At 36.3% G+C, this 13,828-nt stretch overlaps 2 protein-coding genes across 4 annotated transcripts in view; one reads left to right on the top strand and one right to left on the bottom strand.

Annotated features, from left to right (window-relative positions):
- The window catches only part of MED27 (mediator complex subunit 27), a 140,329-nt gene that overhangs the window by 69,933 nt on the left and 56,568 nt on the right, over positions 1–13,828 (top strand). The gene's annotated exons all lie outside the window — the stretch shown is intronic.
- LOC114938369 (PAR-domain protein 1) overlaps positions 1–13,828 on the bottom strand; it is a 66,791-nt gene that overhangs the window by 39,592 nt on the left and 13,371 nt on the right. Inside the window, exon 1 of one of the 3 annotated variants that reach the window (XM_085481182.1) lies at positions 6,258–6,805. The exons of the other annotated variants lie outside the window; for them this stretch is intronic. Within the exon in view, the coding sequence (XP_085337308.1) occupies positions 6,258–6,612 (355 nt within the window). The 5' untranslated portion in view covers positions 6,613–6,805. Of the gene's footprint in view, positions 1–6,257; positions 6,806–13,828 lie in introns of those variants that run through there. 3 annotated transcript variants of the gene reach the window in all.

The following is a 13,828-nucleotide window of genomic DNA, read 5'->3' as shown; positions in this document are numbered from 1 at the left end:
TGATCCCTGACCCCTGGGGCCCTGCCCACCCGGGCCCACGCGCCCGCGGGCACGGTCCTGCTCTCGGATTTCTCCGCGCAGCGGATTCCGTCGACCTTAAGGTCGATGGAATATACTCGCGCGAACTATTCTTCTTTGGATTCGTTATTTAATATGGAGAACGTGCAGACAGCGACTAAACGTCATGTCGCGCCGCGTGTTGCACGTGCCGCGATATTATTCATTCGGGATTATTAATTATTCGTTAACACACTGTCGACTCTTTTTTTTTTTTTCGCTTTCGCCGAGACAGCCTCAAAATTGTGAGCGTCAAAGACGCGCTGGGGTGCGATGAAAATGCCTTGTACATTTGTATTTATGTAAAGTATTCTTATTACATTTTTAGAAAGAAATATTAATTTTTATCGGCTCTCAATATTAAGAATATAAATATGATGTTTTTCAGCGACTTTTCGGACCTATATTTTTCGCGCCTATTTCTCCATATGTAAGTTTCGAGATTAATTTATATATGGAACTTGGTGGTCTCAAATCAAGAGATACAGTTCCGAATAATTAATTTTTCGCGCTTTGGCTCTGTTGGTCGATTTAAAAAACATCATATTTATATTATTACATTTTTGTCAGAGCTGGTAAACGTTATTCTAAAAAAATGACAGATGGTTCGTTAAGTCATCTCGTATCGCATCCATGACTTCAGACCGCGCTCTCAGTCAGAGATTCGTGTTATAAAATTCTGATGATCAATAATAGTTTGAACTATGATAATCGAGATATGTATACTTGTTATACGTATATACATATTTGTTCTATTTTCAGCCGTTTAAGTTTATTCAAATAAACTCTGATCATTAGTTCGAGCCTCTTCGAATTAATACTTGAGTATATATTTTGCTGTAACAATATGTGTCGGATGCAAATAATTAAGCTGATGTTATCCAGGAATATCGCATAGCGCGGATATATTGTTGTACTTGCATAAGAGAAATAAGAGAGAAAGAAAGAAAAAAAACCAGTTGTGACCGTTAACCTGGAATAAATTAGAATAATCAGGGCTTTCCGTTTAAAATGTCAAAACACTTCGATCGGGGAGAATCGCTATAACAATTGTATTAATTAAATATATATTAACAAGAATCTCTAATGATCGAACGGCCATGCCGAGAGAGACCTTCGCGATAATATATAAGAGACTTGTCTCGTTAAATATAATTATCTAATCATATGTATTTGTTTTTCATACGCATTAATTATATAATTGCACGTATAATTATAGATAGAACATAAACGCGAACAATCGCGTTCCGCGTTCCATCGCGAGAAACCAAATTAAATAACTGCAAACTAAATTTCGAGAAATGTCATTTCTGTTCGAGGGGAATCCGCGGACGGGACACGTGTGGAACGGCGCGATTTTTCCGCTCGTCTACGCGCGTTTCCGCGCTCAAGGACGTTTGTCCAAGGCGTTCCATCTCGCTGCCGAGGATAATGCAACGTTTCAGGATAACGCGGCGGTCGCGCTGTTTATTTCTAAGCGAGACGCTGAATGCAAACTCCGTCGCGGAGTAATCGCTTTCCTTCTCGATACGTCTCTCTTTTCCACGAATTTTAGATCCGATCTTTTCCTATATAAAATGACGAGATGGAAAACGGCAGAAAATCTCGCTATTCAGCAATTTATATAAGGATGTGAAAAAAAAAAAATGACGAAAAATCGCGCGCGAGAATCTTAACGAGCAATCCGTACGATAATTCCATTCCGATTACTATTCGCGAGAAAGAAGTTAATTATGGCGATAATAGTCTTGTTTATTATTTGTTATCGCAAATAATTCAGATGGATATATCTTCAAACATATATTCTACGAACGTTGGATAATATAAGACTGATTTTTTACTAATCTATTTCAAGATACGGAATTAACGAGAAAACGCGTAATCTGTTCAACTAATATTCACAAGAACGATACTTAATCACTCGTGATGAATTATATTAAAATGTTTCTCCCTCTTTTCTTTCAGGTATAATTTTTTATGTTTTTTTTCAAATTTATTTTCGTCCTTTTATTGCAAAATTTTTTCCTTAAATATTCCGATATCGCGTATAACGATTAAGATGTAGGTATCGTGCAATCGAAACTTCTTCACAGATTAATACTTTAGTAGTTGTTTATCGATATGGAATCTCATTGATTCTACGATTCACTCTCGGTTTTAAGAAATTCTTAGATTATGATAGCGTCGCGAAATAATTAATTAATTAATTAATCGCGTGGCAGATTTACGCTTTTTTACGAACGGGTCCCTTCCCGCCCAAACTCTGAAAGCACGCATTCGTCACTTACGTACGAAACGCACATACGACAGTGAAGAAACAATAATAAGTCATATGCGCGGCTGGTTAGAAGCGCTGCCGTAATTGCGTCCTCACGGCGGATGGATTTATGTTCCCGCTCGAGGATACGCGCAAATCTCTCTCTCTCCTCGCGATGTCGCTTCGCTAATCAAGCGATCACTACGTAATTCATCACTGATTCCTCGCGCGGTAGCGTTTTCACTTCGGCTTACTATTCCTGTCGTTAAACGTCGTTAGCGTACTGTCTAATTAATCATTTACTCTCGGACTTTAACGCGCGTACGATTTTTAGCACATTTCAAGGAAGTTGAAAGTACGAAGATAAAGACTAAAATTATCTAAATAACAAAAATATCATTTTACAATTTTTCAATTTATCATATATATCTATTATTATTTGATTTAATTGCAAATCTCACTCATCACTCATCTATATACTTACCCAGATAGCACAAACTATTCGAAAAGAATTCATTTGTATGTCACCAATTTTGAGTCCCTTTTCAAATACATATAGGATTCATTTTACAAAATTCATTTTGTAAAATTCATTTTGTAAAATGAATCCTATATGTATTTGAAAAGGGACTCAAAATTGATGACGTACAAATGAATTTTTTTCGAATAATATACTTATCCAGATAGCACAAGCTATTCGAAAAGAATTCATTTGTATGTCACCAATTTTGAGTCCCTTTTCAAATACATATAGGATTCATTTTACAAAATGAATTCTATATGTATTTGAAAAGGGACTCAAAATTGATGACATACAAATGAATTATTTTCGAATAGCTTATGCTATCTGGGTAAGTATATTATGGGGAGTCCCTTTTCAAATACATATAGAATTCATTTTGTAAAATGAGTCCTATATGTATTTGAAAAGAGACTCAAAATTGATGACATACAAATGAATTCTTTTCGAATAGCTTGTGCTATCTGGGTACATGGTTTGTAAAATTTATTTATACAGACGAAATATATTTTTTAAATGTTCTATTAGATTTTATGAATTTATAGGGATCGTGTATTACAATCAAGATAGTCGATTAATTTATTTACTTTATTTCGAAATTTGAGTAGAATCCAAAATAATCGAAAGTAATTTTCTAACAGAAAGTGATGCGGACTGTAGTCCGTTCGTGAAAGTTATTCTCTCATTCGTCTTAAAACTGATCGAACGAGGGACGGATTTGAATAACGGAGTAATATAAAAGTGAGCATTGCGCGCGAAAAGACCGACATGGTAAAGAGAATACCGTTCATGGAAATCGCGCGCGATTATATACAGTTTCCATGTTATGTCGCTCCGTATGATGGACGTTGTTGTTTATTTCAATATCGAGATTATACCTCTCAAATTTCCATGGGACGGACAATAATGCTGCGAACGTAACAACGATTTACATGTGCAATCGCCTCTCTCGAATAAACGCGATCGTTGTCCCGATACATCTTCCTGCACTTTCTGGACAACACACTTTTCAACAACAAACTATGAAACGAATATATATGCAATCATTATATAATTGAATTTCAAAATAAGTAAATTCGAATTATATCACGACAGAAAATAATTCTATTAATGCATTTTTTCATTTCTTTTTAATATATTTACAAAACGACAGAAGAAATGTATAGAAATTATTAGCTTTCAGGACAGCTATTACTTCTCGGAATTTAAATTTAATGTCACTATAATAAACACGCGAATAACAGCCGAAACAATCGAAATGTTTCCGACACCTGGCGAACAAGTGGAAACTCAATTCCGATCGAAATAGGAAATATCGGTTACGTAATAACTCTCCAGGTCACAATAAGTATAGTTATTCGCTCCTGAATCCAAGAGATCATAGAAATCATAAGAGACGTGAAAAAAGTTTCTTTCATTAGACGGTCAACGAATTAATAAATATTTATACGAAGGTGTCATGAATAAATAACGCGCTCACTTAGATACGAAAAGTGCAATCAACTAATACTAACAAATAATTATAATTATAGTGCGCGCAATTTTAATGATGTCATTGGAATGCGTCATCTACGCAGAATCATCACATTATAACGCTGCTATTCTAAGATTGCGTTTTGCTATCCATATATCAAACTTTGCACTATAAATCATTAATTTCCTATATTTCCGACAACTTTTTTTTGCGTCACAAGTGCTTAAGATATTGAAAGTAAAGTTCTAATCGAGGCAGTTAAGAGTATTTACTGTAATTAATTTCACAGATTTACAAGTGATTCATTTCGATGATTCGACGTAAAGAGAACGAGTTAATAAATTTGAATAAACTTTAAATAAATCGATTCTATTATGCGAAAACGTAATTATAGATGGCTTTAAAAATATACTTACTTCTCTGCGTTTTAAGTTAGTAAGTCAATTTATTTCTCTAACCGTATTTTTTGGTTAAATAAATCCGCATAGCGAGACAGACCCGCGATACAGCCGTTTAGATGGAAGCAACAGATTCCCATGAATAATTCAGCGAACTATTTACCGATGGTTGCGTGGGCGACTATATTTCCCCCCTTGTCCCCCCCCCCCTTCACGAGAGCTTCCGCGACAGGGCAATCCCTTTCGTCGCGAAACGCGCGTTACGCAACGCGCTTCCGGAAAAATTGCCTTCGACATCTTCGCCATTCCGACGCCCTGGCGCGGCGTCTCGCGAAGACGAAAATCCCTAATCCGCGCTTGTCATTTACGACTTATGTTAATGAAGAAAGAATGTGTGAAAGTGCCTGACACGAAAATTGACCTTTTTTTTCCCCATTGTTATATTTTTCTGTTTCTACAGAGGCCATAAAATCTGTAATTTTATTGCTATCGCAAAGGTATAATTCGCGTAGCTGACATAAATGTTCCGTTCCACTCTTCCGCGTTTATTATACAAAAGTAAAAGTTAATTGATAGCATGTATACAATGTGAAACGCATTTTCGTATCGTTTGATTAACGTTTTTCCCAATCGCAGTTATAGAGCTTTTCATTATTTATTTATTCCATTGTTCGTTCTGTATCTCGTCTTTAAAAAATTGAATCATCTTAGAGTAGAGAGCATAATCATGATTGTCAGAGTGACAGTATTATATAGAAATATTATTTTTATTTGAGCCAAATTATAAATCCTCAGCCTGTCTAAGAGTATAGATTTGAGATTCTGAATCTTCCTTAGCATCATTGATAATCTTCGATAAAAGATATCGTAGAAAAAAAAAAAAAATTAGCGACGAAGAAACGCAAGCCTCCTGGGCATAACCAGAGTATATACATATATAAGGGAATGGAATTATAATCAACATAATATTTTTAAGATATTTGTGCGAAGGGAGGGTATATTAACCCTTTCGATAGGATCGATCCATTTGATGATTGACGTTGCGTGACTATCGACGGAGGCACTTATATAATTTCCGTCTTCGGGGAGAATTCTTCCCGGAGCACGGCGAGAAGGATAATTTGGAATATCCAGGAGTCAAGGCCAGGATTGTCGGAAATATAACCAGCTTCCGCGTAGGATCAGATCGATGCCTCGTGAAAGATATTTGAATTAATCGTTAGAATTTTTGTAGGACGCATATAGCTAGCATAAATCATAAAACGAATATAAATTACCGAATTTTATCTAATTTTCGATTACAAAGCGAATCGATAATCGCTCATGAAAATATTGACGCAATTTCAATACCTGGCCCATCATAAGAAACTACTCTTCTATGCCCGATTTGACTTCTAGTAGGGTGAAGATGCTGCTGTTGGTTAGAATTTTTGTAGGACGCATATAGCTAGCATAAATCATAAAACGAATATAAATTACCGAATTTTATCTAATTTTCGATTACAAAGCGAATCGATATCGCTCATGAAAATATTGACGCAATTTCAATACCTGGCCCATCATAAGAAACTACTCTTCTATGCCCGATTTGACTTCTAGTAGGGTGAAGATGCTGCTGTTGGTCCAGGGATGGCGGCTGGGAGGTTTGCAGCTGCAGATGATGCTGCTGCGAAGACGGATAGTGGGTGGTTGAAGCGTTTGCAGCGGCAGAGGTGCTTCCCTCTGGAAGTTGCTGATACTGGCCGCCATCCTGATACTGACGGGGATGATGCGGATGATGATGGTGGGGGTGCGGATGCGAGTACGGCGTGCACCAGGTGTAACACTGCTGCCAGGATGAAGTCGGATTCGCATCGGCCATTTGCTTCTCGTTCTCTTCCATTCGCGTCCAGTCGCAGGAATCCATTCTGGATTCAACAATATTTGTTCCTCTCTTCTTATCGAACGTAGGACGTGAACAATTATCAAAGTTCGATATCACCGTATCTGTCTTGAATTTTTAGTCAAAGATTGTACGTTGTTTTATTTCATGTTATCATTTCAAGTTCCACGTCAATATTCACATTAATTTTTAGGTAATGGAATATTTTTATCGATAAATATATCGTATTATCTATTTTTAGTGTAATTATTTATTTACTTATTAATGTTAATTTTCAATACACTTTCGCTTTCCGAAGTAATTTATTGATTACAATGTGACACAATTGACTTTTCCTAGTTGCAGTTTTTGTTCACGATTTAAATTCTCTTATATTTTTCAGTCAAATTAACAGGTATATTATATTTGCTTTTTCCAGTTCTTCGTATTATTCTCGAACTATCCATGAGTTAACAAGTGCGTAAAAGCAGATTAAAAAAACTTTCTCATTCATATAAATAGTTACATATTCTTTCAAATACCCTCCGTAATAGTCCATCCAATCACGCGAAAATAGTAGAATATTGTTTAAATTTTGTTATTTCACTGACTTTTGTTTGTTTGATGAGATACGTGAAAATCTAAAACGAAGTTTTGTATATATATATATATATATATATATATATATATGATAACACAATATCTTTTTGTTCTGGGAAAAATAGAAATGAAAGCTTGAAAACAGACAAACCAAAAAAAACTCAATATAAAGGAATTATAAATTTTTATTAGCTTTAGATATTATATGAATATTCATAAAAATTTATAATTTCTTTACATCGAGCTTTTTTTTTGTTTGTCTGCTTTCAATTTCACATTTAGCTTTTTATTTCTATTTTTTCCCAAAACTAAAAATCTTTTCCACATATCTTATCAATATTAACAATTTACAAAATTAATTATGCTCAAAACAAATAAAGCAAAAATTTAATTTATTCGTCACATGTGTGTTTGATCGCAAATTTTATTTCCAAATCTATCTTGAAACAGTGTCGGATGTATTATATCGGAGTACAAAAGTAAGTAATATAGAAAATCACGATCAAACGTCAAGGAACAAGTGCTACGTTCCGCCGTAACTGTCGATTATCCCCGTGAAAGGAAGCCTTCGCGCTGCGTCGCGATCGATTCGATGATCCGCGGATTAAAACTCGTCGTTTTACTGCACCCGGAAGCTAGATTCTTCGACGTGACGTCGTTTAAATCTATCGATTGTCACTCTCGCGTCGTGGCCCGAATCGCGATTGCGACCACGAAGAATTATACACGGTTGCGCCATGGTGTCGCGATCTCTCTCGCGATAATTTAGACCGAATAATTAGGCGATTGATCGTTCACGGTTTCAGGATCTATTCTCGAAACGGTTAAAGACTTAGCGCGTCGACTCGCGAAAATCTTCGATGCAATTTCGCACGCACGCAGAGCCCGAGGAGACTCGGCGATGACTGAGACGAGCGGAAGCTTCTCCTCTTGCCTTGGAACGAAAGAGGGTTGAAAGCACGAGGCGGCCGATGCCGGGGGATGCGCCCGGGTCCACGTGCACCGGGAGAGGCACGTTCCTCGATCACGTGCTCGCTCGCAATCCCACTCGGGTATATTTCTCTTCGAAGCGCGCTCCGCTGTTAATTCCGTGTTGGATTGAATATGCAGGTAAGCGTACCGAACTATAACGGGTCGCTTCTCTCAAGTTTAACACAACTAATAATAAATAGCTATATTCGCTCGAAATTATAATTGCGGTGACAGTTTTCGATATATTTGTATTTATATACAAATTAATTATATCTACATTATACATATATATATTTTTTTTATTGATTTGTGCATATGTAAGTACAGATATTGACAACTGTCACTGATCATTGCGATTACAAATCCATTATAAAATACGTACATATATATCTTTGAGATTATTTAAAAAATATTTATTCTAAGGTTGAAGTTTTTTCTTATATATAAATATATATATATATATATATATATAAATATATATATATATATATATATATATATTTTTTTTTTACAAATTATATATAATATAAAATTATAGATAATATTAAATTTGAAGGAAATTTGTAAAAAATACTTTCGATGAATGATCTTGATTGATTAGGCATTCAGGTTCGTAGCCGATGTAACGAATCGAGTTAAATACACACACCAAGATATAAGGAAAACTGGACGCATGCTTCCACTTACGTAAAAGCAGTGCACCGCTGCATAACACACCTACATATATGTATATCGGAACCGATGATCCGCGCATAAAATTACTTTGATATACGGCAGTTTATCGTCGGACGTATGTTAGGTTGTCGCAGGTCAGGTCATTTCAGGTCAACGTACTCGTACGTACACGTATTCCCGATCTTCGGAATTTTCTCTCGCCCAGTAACCTCTTCTTGTTCTTTTCATATGACATTGCATTTGCATTGCCCGAGCGATACGCATATAATGATCAAATATTAATCAAAACTGACAGCAATATTCATTCAGTAATCAATAATGAATATAAGATATTCAAAAAGTCACAAGTGTTTGAGAGAATGTTACGACCTCTTAATCAATTCGGAGACAATCTTTAATTAATTATAATAGAACTCTTGAAGTTAGAAATAATTAATTTGATATTTTTCCTGAGTTAATCAAAGCTTTATCCTTCAGATTGAAAGTACAGGTGCTTTTTACACGTAAATAGAATATTATTTTAAAGGTTTATTACTGAGATGTTTAATACTTAATTTTGAAAGAAAGATTTATCATATTTTTCATTAAAACAATTAATCTATTCACGTGTTGACATTTATCTTATATTAAATATTGTATTAAATTAAATTAAATTAAATTTATCTTATATTAAATATAGCTGTTCTCTGGTTCTATTTCATTGTACTCTTGAAAATCGAGTACGATGGTATATGGACCCCAGGATGAAATTTAGGGCTTAATATAGTTCACGAATATGCGATAATTATTGTTTCATCAGCTGTCTAATTCGTTAGGTTTTATGAGCGCTTTTCTTCTTTCTCCCGATTCGATCTGTCAACTGCAGCATCGCCAAACGATTTATGAACGTCACCCGCATATCCCTTTGTATTTTCCGGTCGGATGACGATCGTATTTCGACGACGTTGAGATCGGCGTGGGCCGTACGATTCTGACTCTGTCGTGCGTGATACCGCATTTGTTTCTCCTCCGTTCGATGATTGAGGTCTACCTGGTAGATGAATCGTATAGGCTATCGTCTGCTACGCGACAGATAAAAGTTTCCTTTCTCTCTCTCTCTCTCTCTCTTCGTCTCTTTCCTTCTCTGTTGCGAGATGGGACGATTAAAATATGAATTGTCCTGACGATTTTCTATAGCCCATCTGAATCATCGTTACACATGAAGTAATCGTCGCTTCTATATCTGCGACACTGTATCGCAAAATATAATAAAAAATTTTTAAAAAATTAGAAACTGTTTAAAAAGAAATTACAGTTTTAAAAATTATAAAATTAATATAAATATGATTAGTGATTAATATAAATATGATATAGAAATTGCTTTTCGCGCATTCGGCTACTGATAAGACTTGGCGACGGAAATGATGTCATGTAAAATTTATGCGAAAACTCGGGAACGAGTGCGGCATAATATCGAAGATTTCCGTTCTTTGTTTCGCTCCTATAATAATTGCGCAATGGTTTTCCAAAATGGTGGCGACAGCACCGGGGTAAGCTAAGAAGAAGAGCAATGTTCTCGCTCGCTCCCTACCTTTCACCCTTTTCTCCCGGACGGGGCTGTTTCCGCTTCGCATTTAACGATCCCTCCACCCGCGCGAATCCACCCTCTCGGCAGAAACCCCGTCGCGATAGCTGCCGCCGACACTCACGTGTTGCGCCACGTGAATCGCGCTGTATCAAAAACGGCGCACGTGGGCACCCGTTTCCAATACGCACCGGAGTCTTTCCGCGCCTGCATCCGGGGTTTCTTTCGAGGTATACGGTCACGTTCCATTTATATCGTGTTTCCAATTTGCAAGAGTCCCGAGATAGACTTTGTTCTCCCGTAAAAGAAAAAAAAAGTAGGAATCACCGTCTTTTCCCGCGCGGCGGAGAACCTCGGAAAGAGGATATCAACGCGTCCGCGCGAAATTACCGAGGCGCGCTGATTGCGCGAAAGCGCGCGCACCGTAATCTGACAAGCGGGCGCGCCTATAGAAAATATCCGTATCCGGCTCGACAGGCGCCGAAGGTCGCATTGCATCGCAAGCGTAACGTGGTAATTAACTTTTAATCGACACGTGGAAACAATTATTTCCCGCGATGAATGTATGTAAACGTAATAAAAGAACGATACGTCAACAATATCAATCCGATTTAATCCGTTAGACATTTTATTTCCTCGTACGCGAAGAAGCATATTATACATATATGTGCATATTATAATCGATATTATACTTATAAGAAAAGATGATGTATGAAAAGTAATTACGATAAACAAATGTTCGCATCAATGAAAATGAATTTCTCGTCTCTCGTCAATCGCGCTCTTTAGCTCGTCTCTACTTGTGCGCGTACTTGAATTCACCTTTATGGTCAATCTACGGCGATGGCAGAGAAAAATTCTCGCTCGAATTAGTGTGGAGCTATAGAAATGCGTGAACAAAGTCGGCGCGATTTGAGCGTGAAAAGGAGATTTCTAGTTCCGCGAAGCGTTAAAGACCCGGGAGACTGACGATCTTATGTATATACGTCGTACCAAACGAATCGTGAAGCTGCGCGCGCGCCTTTCGCTTCCGGTTCACCGATCTCTCCACATTCGTTAAGCCATTCGTTCTCGGTGTTCCCGGCCGAGTCGGCCCGACATTTATGCGGCCGAGGCACTTTCGCTCGGCTCGTCTCGATATTACAGATTCATTCTTATAACGATGATATGTAAGTATCTCGTAAGAGAGGCGCGCGCGATGTGTCATTACGCTCTAAATCCTCGCACTCGCCTGCCGATCTATTAATGATCCTAAGGAGGGGACAATCGAGAATTTACGGAATTTCTAAAAAGAGAGAAAGTATGTTAGATTATATCCGGTACATTCGTTTGCCGCGGATAATATATGCTTCTATCGATTTTATTCGCGTTTAGCAACATCGTTCCCGAAACTCTTTCTACCATAAATCCATTAGTACCCGCATTCGGTTGACGTAACATTTTTTTCAGACAGACATTTCGCGACGAAAAAAAGATATTTCGATTAGGATATGATTGCTCTGAGAATGTAATTTTTTTCACCTTCTAGAGACTCTGTTCCTCTAGTCATTATTGTCCTGTCGCAAAAATCTTTACAGACGGAGGAAGTGACGGTACGATTATGGTAAAGGTTTTTGCCTGTCCACGAACGATACAAAACGTCATTCGTGATCTCCGCTCCGAAACAGTGTTTACAAAGTGTATACGGTAATCAGAAATTCATGGCTTCCTTCTTTTCATTCATAGGCGGCGCAATCAGGTTTTTTCCCCACAAAGCTGATTATTCAATAAGTTCTCCTTGACCGTCCCGATTGTTCCCCATGCATATTCTCTCGCGTGTTGCAAGGTCGAAAATACTAACAATGGACTCACATTAATAGCGCATACGTATGAGTATGTGTATTGTATATATGTGTGCCATGTCATGGTAAAAAATATTCTTCTCTTCCAAACTATCACTTCGAGACCATCAGTCATCTCTTGCCTTTTTCGGGAATTTGTATCTGTTGCAAACAGCGTTTTTCTCGACGATAAGTATTCCTCGAGTTGAGAAATAGAATTTATTTTTCAATTATCTCCATCGGTTAAATATACTTACACATCGCAATCTTATTTTACTAAAAGCTATAAGTAAATTTACATTAATTATAGGAGCGCAAATATAAATAATGCAAAATGCACGTCAATTCTATTATATGGCTAGTTTCTATTGCTATTGAGCACATAACATTGATGTACCGGCAGTAATCATCATTTGTCTGGGAACGTGTATGTGTGTCGCGTGTGACATTAGTGGTCTGCAACATATTTATGTGTGCGATCCGCGTATCCGGTGCCCTTGCACAGGTGAATGCTTTGAAGACGCACATACATATATCGTCCCGTGGAAATTTATTAATAACTTTCAAACATTTTTTTCTCTTTTTTTTTGCACGTAACTAAACGTGTGCGTTGAGAAAAAAATTGTCGCAATATTTCGTCAACTATTTCTCATAATTGCCGGATATATATATGGTATGGGTGAATAAAATTTTATTATTATATCCCGGATAGAGTGTAGCACGAAAAAAAATTGTTCGATGAAGCTATCAAATCTAGATATTAACGATTTCTGTGTTATCGTGATATATCAATGTAATGGACTTTCGGTAAAACCAATTTCCTTGAAGTTGTACCAGATGCCAGTAGAGTCTTCGTGTGATTCGTGCTGCACTCTGCAGGAACTTGCGCTAACAATATTCAATATAAAATCTTTCCATCTTCATGCTCGAGTTTGATTTTTTTATACACTAGCTCATAAAGTCATGAAATTATTCGAAAAATATATATATGAGTGTGTGCATGTACATAGAATACATATATTTACTCAGTTTTTCTATTTTAAAATATATGAATTCATCTTGGAATAATATTACATTTTTTATCTTTAACATAAACATTAAGACATCCCATCAGTAGTAATTTTAAATAATAATAATTTAAATAGCAATTTTAATTATATTTTTTTAAGTAAAATTTTTTTAAGAAAAAATTTTAACTTGAATCTTAATTATCAAGTTACTCAGCATTAAAAACAAATACTTAAAATAATGTAAATATAAAATTATTTATCAAGAGTATCCACCAAGTAAAAAAGGTAGTCTTCGTAAAAAAATCAATAACTGAAAGGATATACGATATCAGAGTATAAGACATTCTATATAAATATAGTGCAAACATCAATAAACGCTTGAATTGCTTGAAGTGATATATATTTATTCCTTTTCAGTCGCCAGTAACATAAAATGATAAGTTAGTCAGAGTCTTTGATAATCTTATTGAAAGTACTTCAAAAAGCAGTCGATCACTTTTAACAGATTTCGATCGCATTTGCAACATAAATAAATAATCTAATAAAGCGTATATCATTCGCCAATGTTCAAAGCTGCAACACCATCGATAAGACGATAAGTCACGCTGTTTTATGATAAG

This window comes from Nylanderia fulva, unplaced genomic scaffold, assembly GCF_048542155.1.
Source record: "Nylanderia fulva isolate GAGA-0341 unplaced genomic scaffold, ASM4854215v1 Scaffold17, whole genome shotgun sequence".
NCBI lineage: Eukaryota > Metazoa > Arthropoda > Insecta > Hymenoptera > Formicidae > Nylanderia > Nylanderia fulva.
Note: the sequence above shows the minus strand (reverse complement) of the source record. Positions and strands in the feature narration are given on the sequence as shown.